This window comes from Xiphophorus hellerii, unplaced genomic scaffold (genome assembly GCF_003331165.1).
Source record: "Xiphophorus hellerii strain 12219 unplaced genomic scaffold, Xiphophorus_hellerii-4.1 PGA_scaffold_85__1_contigs__length_250000, whole genome shotgun sequence".
Lineage (NCBI taxonomy): Eukaryota > Metazoa > Chordata > Actinopteri > Cyprinodontiformes > Poeciliidae > Xiphophorus > Xiphophorus hellerii.
Window position 1 is genome coordinate 207,712 of NW_022587660.1, and position 12,102 is coordinate 219,813.

The 12,102-nt window shown below is 39.4% G+C and overlaps 1 protein-coding gene across 2 annotated transcripts in view; it reads left to right on the forward strand.

Moving 5' to 3' along the window:
• Window positions 1-12,102, forward strand: part of LOC116716736 (endothelial PAS domain-containing protein 1-like) — a 47,833-nt gene that overhangs the window by 11,882 nt on the left and 23,849 nt on the right. For both annotated transcript variants that reach the window (XM_032557558.1, XM_032557557.1), the window contains exons 4-5: window positions 3,577-3,692; window positions 3,794-3,996. In XM_032557558.1, coding sequence (XP_032413449.1) covers window positions 3,577-3,692; window positions 3,794-3,996 — 319 coding nt within the window. The remainder of the gene's footprint in view (window positions 1-3,576; window positions 3,693-3,793; window positions 3,997-12,102) is intronic.

Below are 12,102 nucleotides of genomic sequence, written 5' to 3' on the forward strand. Positions count from 1 at the left end.
GTATTTAATGATGGGCATAAAGTTTGTAACTCTCAGAAGTCTTAACTTAATTTGCAGCTTCTAGACCTGTTGTTCTGAGCTCTGGATTAAAATAAAGAACACTCACAGTAGTACAGGACATTGCATAATCCTGTATATTTAATGGGCAAGCATCCAGAAAAAGGATGACAGAAGGTCGGAGGTTACATACTGCAGAGTGTAACTTAAAGACAGATACAACAGAAGGGTTTGTGCACTCTTTGTGCTTTACTTGGACTGAACCAAATGAAAAAGGATAAGAAGTGGTAGTGTTTTGGTGGGGAAAGATTCCAATATGTCTGCACCAGAGATCTGACTCATACTGAAGGTTTTCTGCTTAGTCTCCAAACAGAAAACTGTGTTACTTTCCTGAAATAAGGAATAATCTAATGAAACAAGCTGATACTAGAATGTCATTTCTGCCCTTCAGACAATCACATTCACCAGTTTGTTGGAGATAACTTATCAGCACTGAAGCAGATCAATTCCGTTGGGTTTATAGTCCTCTTCCACTACTAGTTTACTCCTCATTTTTACATTTGTGTTTTGCCTTCACTCAGAAAGGCATTTTTCCCTCTTTGTTTGGTGTAAAGATAAAAACGCACTCGGGGACTGGCGCGTTGGTGAAAGACACCACACAACGCTTGGCTCTGTGGCTGCAACTCAACAGCTGAACCCTGACCTCAAGCTCAACCTAATTCCACGTCCTGTTGGGCTGTTTTCCAGTTCACACATGGGGAGGCAGATATCTGGAGTGTTGACTTGAACTTTTTTTAAACAGTCTGCTACCGAGTAGCAGGATGCATGCTGCATTTACAAGATACGCCAGTGAGGGTTAGAAAAATATTTCAAGAATAGAAACTTCTGTCATTTAAAACAAATATCTAGGCTTAAAGATAATTATTTTTAGGTTTTTAGTATGACTGTAATATATTTTGAAAGCATAAGAATATAATTTGATACGTGTAGGAGTTTAAAATGAAAAAGTCGACAAAGAGACAAATTGCACAGAGTCCATTCATTATAGCAGTATGGTGTATATTATTGCCCTTTAAATGTCCTCGACAGGAAGTGTTAACTCTTTACACCAATGTTTCAACAGTTTGCCAACTGCTCTACCAGAGAAAACAACTCATTGGATTTGTTTTACACAGACCTAAAGGATTAATATATTTCCAAAGCCAGACCTCCTCTGGAAAAAGGAGACCACCACCTAGTTTTTCTCTGATCATTATATAAACCTCTTTTTTCAGTGACAGCCTACAAAGAAAAGAGCTTTGAGAAAATGGTCACAGCAAGTTGAAGAAACCCTACAGGGTTGTTTTGAGGTTACAGATTGGATTGCTCTTTGCCAGCCACATGGAGAGATCATTCATGTCATGACTGAGTGTGTGACTGACTATACAAACAATGTGAACAGCAGCATCCCCACCAGAACTGTGAGATGCTTCCCTAATAAGTCAGGAAGGCACATAGGGAGTTATTGAGAAGTATGCAGAAGCAGCTCAAAGACACAATAATATTTAATTTTTCTTTGGGATCAATAAAGTGTTTTTGAATTTTGGGCAGTTTTTAGTGTGGGGAAAGAAAACCATTTGTTTCAATGAAGGAGGCATCTCTTGGTTTCTATTCAAGGCACAACAAGCAGGCGTGGGTTTTTCTCAGAAATGTCAGGACTGGTACCACAATGTAAAGGTTTTTAGTAAGACATGGATGAAAGTATTTATTTACAAAGTTGAAGCGATTTCCTCTGTTAGTGAAAAACGGACTCAGACTTGTTCTCAGGAATTAAAGCTTGACTTGGACGTGTCATATTTCACTGTGTACTAAACACAGTGACACATTTGAATAGTTTTGGTAAAATATATTGCAGTCCCTGGAGATTTTTTGTTTTTGGCGTTGTCTCTGTTGATGTACAGTAAATGTCAAAGAATTTGGACTGGTTGTGTATCTTGGGAGATTTTCAGTGCCTTTTGAACAGCAGGAGCAATGCTTTTAGCTTTTTACAATTTCATCAAATCTCATTTAAAATTGATTTTGAGCTGCACTACCATTTTCATGTACTGTAAATCTACCATTTTGCATGTATGTTATTGTGGACAAAACTAATTTTGAATATTTTCAAATTACCTGTTCAAAAGATAAAACATGATCAGAATCAGTTTTGCTGTTTCAAGTCTGAACCCGCCTCATTAAAACCCGCCTCATTTAGAGGCGGGTTTTAATTTCACCATGCTTGAATAATTCCTACTCTCCCTCCCCCACACACACATCTTTTTTCTATTAAAAACAGAGAAACGTTGAATTTAACCACTAAAGCTGGCATTTAGATGATTATCAATTCTGAAAATTCATGCATTGTATATTTATATATGACGATCACAGTTTTAATAGAATAAGAAAAATTAAACATTAGTTCAAACGTAGCGTTTGTTTGGTATCCCTTAAAACTTCATGTTTGTATGTCCAAAGGAAGCAAAATTAAGAAACCGTCCAAAGTTTTGTCATAAATCTAGTTTCAGTTGTCAATACAGTGAGTCATATCAGCTGTTGCCAGAAGAATATACAACTTATATTTAGTTTTTGTTTTTAAATTCATACTTTGTGAAGTTTGGCGAATAGTCCAGACCTGGACACCAGGCACTGTTGTGTAAAGAGACAGGAATTCTGAAGAAATCTCAGCTCACAACAGCTAAAACTGGAAACCGAATACACGTGATCTTTGACCCCTCAAACTGTATAATAAGTCATCATGATGGAATGATCGGCCGAGCTCCGCAGGCTCATCATACTTTGGAAAACCATCAACTTTCATCACAGCCGTCATACATCTTCATTTGTACTTTTTATAGTACAAGTACATATACAGTCTGAACAGTAACAAAACTTTTTGGTCCACAAACTAAAGAACTAGAAGGACAAAAGAGTCAGATTAGACCACCATACAGATAAGTCCCGCCTCTCTCCTTTGACATTTCTATAAATTTAGAACTGCGCAGAAGGAGAAGCTTTTTAAAATGTTTGCTGCTGTAGCAGAAAAGAGACTGGAGCGACTGAAATCTGGTCTATCTCTACAAGTCTGAATCGATTCTGATCCTCCATTACCGATATAAACATTGCCACAGTAAAATTCCAACCTCTTCAGACACTTACAGGGGGACAATATTGGTTGCACTCGATTTTATTTTTGAGGTGTCAGAATAAAAATTATGGCTCACTTTAGATTTTTTTTTATTTAAAAGATTGTTTGATGGAATCAAATCAAAAATGACTATGTGTCATTTTTGTTCCATTTCATCATTTTCTGCTTTGGGTTGGTGTGTCAAAAAATCCTGATAAGGGTTTGTAATACATTTACGTAAAATTCTACCTATTGGTTTTTGTGACACAGATACTTCAAAAACAAATGTACCATTTTAAAAATAGGTGTTGAAACCCTAGGTGTTGGGTTATTATGGCCATCATTTAGCTGTTATCAGAATTAACTTGATCTGTTCTACAGGATGAGATTCTGTGAAATCTCGGTCCACCTTAAATTATTACTCTTCTGTTTTCTAGGGAGCTTCCGTAAAAAAGGCAAAGACCAGAGCACAGAGCGAGACTTCTTCATGAGGATGAAATGCACAGTGACCAACAGAGGACGTACCGTCAACCTCAAGTCAGCAAGCTGGAAGGTAAGGCTTGGATGGACATGAGACGGCTAGGCTGACATTCAAACCGATTCCATCGTAAAAGCCGCAGGAGGCAAAATGTTCTGACATTCCCATTCCTCCAGGTGCTGCACTGCACCGGCCAACTGAAGATGTACAACGGCTGCCCATTGCGGGTTCTCTGCAACTACAAGGAGCCTCCACTCACCTGCGCCATCCTGATGTGCGAACCCATCCCACATCCGTCTAACATCGACGCGCCGCTGGACAGCAGGACGTTCCTGAGCCGACACAGCATGGACATGAAGTTCACCTACTGTGATGAAAAGTAAGCAGGCACCACTATAGCAGTAACGCCGCTCATAAAGTGTGCTTTTCTGAGCTGACGCCAAAATAAGAATCCTAAAAACCTCTACGAACTGCAGGACTAAAGTGTTTCTAGTGTGTAGTTGACTATGTAAAACCTCTCTTTTTTTAACTTGCAAGAGTTCGTAACTCTTTTTAGGTTGAAAACTTTTAAGGTACCTTAAAACTCAGAGCGACTTCACAACCAGCTTCCTGCATGTGGACGATAGCTTGTGTAACAAACCAATGGGCTCTACTGGAGGAGACATTGCTCCCTCTTCATTCATTTTCTATGGAACTTGTGCAATGAGGTGACAATTGCTTGCCCTCTTTCACTCAAGTGACTCAAATTCGTACACGTGAAGTTTCAAGTTTGAAGTTTCGAGTTTGTATGCGTAGATGTGCACATGCAGGCTAAGCTGCACAACACAAGAAAGTTGAAAAATATCCAGCTTTTGTTACTGTTGCAATCCGGTGTGTCGGGTTGACCCTAACTGCTGGAAAACTGTCTCTGTCGCACTCCGTTTGTTGATCCCATAACACATAGAAACCGGCATTTTATCTTGGCGTACCAAGCAGTCATATCAGATGTCCGGATCAGTCTTAGTGAGAAACTTCCAGTGCGTCACATTTTGACTTTGTGGGGCCCTTCTTATTGTTTTCTGTTATTTACAACTCATGAGTTCAAAACAATTTTCTTGATGGGCACTAGAGCTAAGGAAAACATCAAACAACAACATTTCTTAATTCAGACACATGATTGACTCATTTGTATTGTGTTGCTTCGGTTCATTGAGATTTGTAGACCTTTCTTTTTGAACAGCTCTATGGAAGTCTGGATTTTCAAAGGGTCTATGGAATACCTTGATAATTTCACTATTATTTGCCTTTTGTAAATTTGAACATTTCGTTATGCATCAAAGTTCATGGTCAGTCATATGACTGTAAAGGTGTCCAAGTCCTGGAACACCACCCTACTCCATCATCCCTCCACCACTGTGCTGATGTGAGGCGTTTGGACTTTGATCTCAATCAGTCATCAGTCTAAGGGACATTGTTCTTGCAGTCAAACCTTTGTCTCTCCAAGCAACCCTTCCGTACAACCCATATTGTCTTTTTTTGTCCTTTCATGAACTGTAACACTTACCGTGACTGAGTCCAACAATTGGGTTTTTACTTTGTTTTTTTTTTCTCTGAGCATTTCACAATCTGGATGTAGAGATTTTGGGATGTCACTTCTAGGAAGATTGGCAGCTTCCTTCAATTATTTCCACTTGCAATGGAAATAATTGTTCTGCAAGTGTCTAAGACATTTTTTGGGGAAAAAAATAAATTAATTAATTACATTTTTTTTTTTAAAGGTGAAAAATTGGGTGGCATTGGGGAGCCAAAAGGTAATAGTATTTTACCTCATTTTTTTACTTAGTCACAGATGGGTCAGTTATATCATTCTATGCATTATGAAGGCAGAGATTTTAGGTATTCCACAAAAGGTGTCCACTTGTGAGTAAATTTTCCTGAACTGCTCCTCACTGCTAATGAAATTTTTTCTATCTGCAAAAATGTTCTTACAGTTCTTACAGCTGTTGTAATGTAGACGGAGGTGTAGGAGATTTCCAGGAGCGTAAAATACAGTGTCTGGCGAGAAGAGGACAGAGAGCCAAGATCTCTGCTGGGGGTGCAGGTTAAGTGTGGTAACTGGAACTCCAAAAATGGCCATTAATGGATCACTTTGGATCTGGATTCTAAAAAACCTCTGAGAGTATAGAAAATAAATTACTTCAAAATTTATGTGAACTTGGGCAGAATAAAAACATATGACTTAAGTTGCAAGGTGAGGTCCGGCATCTGTCATCTGAAGGGGAAATTTTAGATAGATGAGATTTTGAGAAGTGGACTGTACACGCCATGGACTGTACTTACTGTACAAGCTGTAATCTAGCACATGGTGTACTTTAACGTATACTGAGAATAACTTTATCCCACCATGAATCAGACAGTTCGACACCCAATTCACGTTCCAAAGCAGTTCCTGGTTTTACCAGATGAGTCGGACTCAATAGCCTCAAGTTTTCTATTAGAAAGAGGTGATTTCAGATTGGACCTTCAAAAACTAGAAGGTCGACCCATGGTGAGTCAGCAGGGAGAGTAGGAAACAGCAATGGACACAATGTCTAATTTGGAAATAGAGAAACAGATGAGAAGTAGGCAGGTTATATTTTGAGGACAATTCTGAAAAACTAATAAGCCATCTTTGTAAAGGTCTTTCATTCTTCTAATGCCTTTCTCATGCCAAATTCTATAAGCAGCATTAGTAGCCGCAGGAGAAAATAGATTATTTTTTAACAACGGCATTTTATTAGAGGGAGACACAAATTTAAAATGGGATCTAAATTCTGACCAGATCTTAAGTGTAGAGAGCACTACACTTAAGGATTTGCAGTAATGGAGGATAATTTAATTGGTAGTGATGAATAGATAATTGAAGCAGGTGAAAAAGATGCAATAATAGATTGAATTTCAAGTTTACACCTGTTACAACACAGCTCAGCCAAGAGGAAGGAGAAGTAACATTAAAAAACCCAGATGTTAAGGGTTTAACAGTTTAAGATTTATTGTATGGGTTAACAAAATAAAAGGCGAAAAACCAACAATAATATAAAGGTAGGGGCTTATAACCAAAACTAACAAATAAAACAAAATCCACAAAGCAATCAGAGTTGTAAACTAAAGATCTTAACACAAAACTGGACCAAAAACCTAACGTTAAACAAAAACAAACTACAAATCTCTAGTAGGCTACTGGAAATTTACATATAAAACCCCCAGAGAGACAAAGCTATCAAAAAAGTTTACAAAAAGCTCACAGAAAGACAGTGCTATTTAATAGAGATGGGACATCTGAATCCAGGCTTCGAGGCGTGCACCAAGTAAAAAGGGGGCGTGTCAGATGAAGCCCCGCTTCGATGCTTGTATCGTCTTGCTGAAAACCATGTGACTGACAACAAACAACACCTCGCATCACCTGGGACAAGTGACTGCTTCATTTTGCGTGTCAGTTTTCAAAATAAAAGCACGATGAGCCGTGCTGCTTCATGGGTTGTTGTAGGTCATTTGGTTGTGCATCAGATTAGAATATTTGTCTTCAGTGGCCAAAATAAAAGGAATATTGACCAACATATTTGATGTGTATTGATGATGGCATTCATCAAAATGTAATGTTTGTTACTGGTTTTCTCAATTGTCAATTATGGTATTTTTTTTATGACTATAGTTTTGTGATTTTATTATCCAAGTCTCTGAACTGCATTGTTGCTGAAATGTGCTACACAAATAAACTCGATTGATTGTCTGAAATGGAGGAAAATCTCTGACCTCTGGGAATACTTTGAGATGATCGCTCACAATAAAATTCTTCTTAAATAAAAATAATTAACCCCTTTCTCACCTTCTGGAAATTTCCATTTATATTTGTAGTTTGATCAGCAAAGATCAGTCTTGCACAGCAGAAACAGATTTAATGCTGTTGCAAGACTAAAATTCTGCATGTAGCAAAATATAAGGGATCAGAGCCAATTAGAAATCCAAGAAAAATCAAATGCCCCAACAAGCACTGCACTCCCAAGATACTAAAACATCAAATGTCTTTATTGTCAAATCAGTCTATGACATAAAAGAAACCCCATCACAACCACTAACGTTCAACATATACCAGGACTAGATTGGCTACAAATCATTTTAATAATTAAAACGTATGGCAATTATATATGATTTAATTGATTCTCCTGTTACTAAACATGAGTTTGATGAAAACTTTGTGACAGTATTGTATTTACTAATTTTTGGAGGTATGATCCAACTGAGTGACAAGGCTGTTACAGTTTCACCAGCAGATGTCACTAGTGAGTGATGAAGGAAGCATCGAGTAATGAACCTTTTTGCAAAGTAAAGGGTTGGAAAGCTTCTTTGCTTCATGAGGCTTCATTTGCCCATCACTACTATTTAAAGCAGTCAGACACCCATCAAAGTGGCAAGCTGTCTCAACCCAGGAAGTGTTGGATTTATAAAGGGAGGCCTCATCAGGGATTTTTTTGGAGTTGACAATTGATGAGCCAATCAGCTTTGCTGTAGGTCTCAGGGAGTGGCACAGGAGAATGAGAGCTGCATCCAGTTCCCAGTGGAGTCAATTCCACTGGGAAAACTGCAGCTATACAGAAAAGGAAGAGAAAAAGAAAACATACAAGACCACTGGCCGTAACACCTCCCCCCTTAAAACCTAAACCAAAAGGTTAGGGATTAACACTTTCAACAAGCTAACTATGAGTCATGGTATAGACAAAGCATCTAAGAAGTTGACTGCACCCTGCTCATGTTTAATGTTAAGATGGCAATCTTGTACAGCGCCTGAGTCTGCGCCTGCTTGTGATTGTACATTCGAGAAAGGAAAATAAGGGGGTTATGGTCAGTGTAAACTTTAACTGGCACAGAACTAGATCCCAGGTAGACCTCAATGTGCTGAAGTGCAAGAAACAAAGCCAGAGTTTATTTCGTAATGATGGAGTAATTCAGCTGACTTTTAAAAAATTTACAAGAAAAGTAACAGACGGGATGATCAGCTCCGTCATCACCTTGCTGTAACAATACAGCTCCAGCTCCCGCAGCACTATCATAAACCTCAAATTTGAAAGCCTTAGACATAGAAGAGAGGGCAGGTGCATGAAACAAAAGAGATTTTACATTTTCGAATGCATGCTGACACTATGGAGTTCAAACAAGGTTTACTTTTAGTCTCAGCAAGGTACTGAGAAGGAGGACTATAGTTAAGAAGGTTCTACATAAGTTCCTGTAACAACTAGTCATACCAAGGAGATGGCTAAGGGCTTTTCTTGTGCTCAGGATTGGAAATTCAGAAATGGCTCTTATTTTGACTTCCCAGTGACATGCCATCAACATCTCTGGGTTTGGCCGCTGTGGACTTTGGTAATAAACGGGATGGTGAAGACCAGGAGGAGGTAAGCCTTCGTCAGGCTTACAAGTTATCTGAGAGGTGTGACAGCTGTGGCAGTACTGACTTCCATTGCTTTTTAAACGTGCCCAGATTTTTAAACTTCATGGGTTTTCCTCCTCTGAAAAGATTGACATAAGTAAACTGTCAGAAGTCAACATCAGTTGCTGAGGTTCTGTTTAACTTTTGAGCTTGAGTGAGCACACAAGAAGTAGTGGCATTAGGTGTTGCAGGCTCTTCCTCCTGAGGAAGAGAGCAGGAGTTTTCTAATGTTTCCAGTGCTGAAGTTACCTTACCAACAGCAATATAATTACCTAGCAGAAAGGAAATGCCCTTAATTGCTAACAAACGGAAACAGGAAAAGTGCCAGAAATCTGTTTGATTGCAAATGTACCAGATGTACAGGTCAGGGGACATAACTCCTTGCAGTACAACACTGTAGCCACAAGCAGACAGCTCAGAGAAAGGTAAGGAGTCTGCCAGGATAGCAGATTGTGAGGATCCAGTATCACACACAATACGAACTGGACGCTGATCATTAGGTATTCCAGAAAATGAAACTAACCCATCCAACAGGAAGGGTTCAAAACAAAGATCAGGGGTGCAGTCAAGTTCAGCTTTGTTCTTAATTCATTTCAAAGCCAAACAGTTAGCAATAAGATGATCCGTTTTGTGACAATAGAAACATTCTTTGTCATCTTTTTGTGGAGTTAACCTGGATTGTTCCATAACTGTTTTAGCAGGCACACTTTCAATGAGCACAAGACTGAAAGGTAGACTTATGTATAAGAACATATTCATCTACTAACAGCAGCAGAAGACAGAGACTTTACCTTTTGCTCTTTCAGATATACAACAACATACTCAAGTAGACGATTTTTGAACATCTCTAATAGAACTACTTATCTCAGAGAGTTAAAATTCACCTTATTTGAAGCACACCATCGGTCAAAGAGACTTTCCTTCTCCCTGGCAAATTCTACATAGGTCTGAGTAGGGCTTTACTTAAAAAAACAAAAAATTTGCCAGTAAGCCTCAAGAACAAGCTCATCAGCTTTCAAAATGGCAACTTTAACTACCTCATACTTAAGAGGGAGGGCGACTACAACCTCTTGAGCTTTACCATTGATTTTCCACTGTAGAAGTAGTGACCAAACATCAGGTGGCCACTGTAAAACCTGCGCTATCCGCTCAAAAGCAGAAAAGTACGAGTCAATTTCTGTAACTCAGGTACTAAAGCCACATATTTAGTAACGTCAAAGGGCCCACCAGAGGTAATGGCAGGACTCTCAGTGGTTGTTTGAACTTTGGACCTCACTTGATATTCAAGCTCTAGGTGTCAAAGCTTTATAACCTTTTCAGCTTCAATTTCCAACCGTTTGACTTGAAGCTGATATTGCCTGAGCAGTGCTTTCTCCTCGGCCTCAAATTACAGTCTGGCAAAACGAACCTTCAAGAAAGCCTCAACTTTGGACCCAACAGATCCAGAGGAAGCCGAGAGGGGGTCAAACCGAGGAAGTGTGACAGGAGTCTTACTCCCACCAACAACCTCAGTGTCTATCCATGTTGTTAGCTCCAGAGGTTTCTTTGCAGTATTAGAGGGGCCAACAGATTCTGTCTCTGCAGCAGGCACAGCAACAGTTGGCAGAACAGATGAGACAGGAATCTCAGATGGCAAAGTCAACAAGTTCAACTCAACCAGTTCGCTCACAATTAGATCTTTTAACTCCTTCTTAATGAGTTGCTTAGAATAATAAATGGAAAAGTAACTAGCATTTTCATCTAAGTCAGCTTTATGACAACAAGCAAGTTGATCAAGAGAAGGCTGTTCCAAAAACTGGTCAATATTAAACTGACCAGTTTTAAAGTGGTTTTAAATGTTAAAGTGGTTTTAAATATTAAAGTGAACCAACTGTGCAAACTTCACAGAGGCACCCTCATGACACAAAACCAAACAATTTTTCCTAAACTGTAAACACGGGAATGTATTAATTAGATCCTGGACAAGCCCCCATTTAATATAACAACCTAGCTCAGCCAGGGGGAAAGAATAGTAACACTAAAGAAACGCGGATGTTAAAAGGTATTTTTTTTTCCTTAACTCAAAATATTACTTAACCAGAGAGAGAGAAAAATAAAATCCCCAGATCATGAAACTAAGGGTTCTAGTTATAGTTCTCACTTGGTAATCAACCTGATGTAGATATTAGCCTCCTCAAGAGAGGTAAAGTTCTGTGTAACCCCATTATGGGTGATCCGCAACCGGGCCGGATGGAGCAGGCCGAACCAGACCCCCTCAATGCCATGGAGCTGACGACGGCAGTCTGTGAAGGCCGCCCGCGCTCGGGTCATCCTGGCAATATAATCGGGGAAAACAAAGATAGTCATACCGTTCACCTTGACCCGCTGAAGCTTTCTTGCCTTCGACAAGATTTTAACACAGTCAGTGTAGTAATGTAGCTTGGCTATGATGGTGTGAGGTGGAGAGGACTCACCACTAGTTGAGGATTCACCACCAGGAGCAGGCCGCAGGTGAGACTGGATCAAATTTCCTTTTTTAACAGGCATGGTGGCATTTTAGTGACCAAACAAAAAAAAAATAAAATTGTGTACAATGTAAAGATTATTTATATCGTTTGAGGTCGAAGCTGAGATAAAGTGCCTAGCAAAAATTTTAAAAAGAACCAACCTAAAGGAGCACACCAAGACCCAACTCACTGCACCACCCTTCAACCGGAAGTCCTGGTCGCATGTTTATCAACATGACCTCATCATAATGCCATCATCACTTGCATAATACCAGCCTGGTGGCCAATTTGGCACATCCAAGCGGCAGCTGCTTGTTTGATTTTGAAGAGCAGTTGACCATCAAACTGCCTGGATGAATTATGCCGCTGTTTCCCGGACCTCAAGCAGCACAAAGCAGGCAGCGCTGTGAGTAAACGATTCCTCAGGCAGCATTTTGAATGAATCGGTGGAGATGCATCAAAGCCAGGGAGAAACATGGATGGTGGCAGGTGGAGACACTTGTGTAAAATATTATTTACTGAATGTTAACACATGGACATGCAATCTAGAAGATAC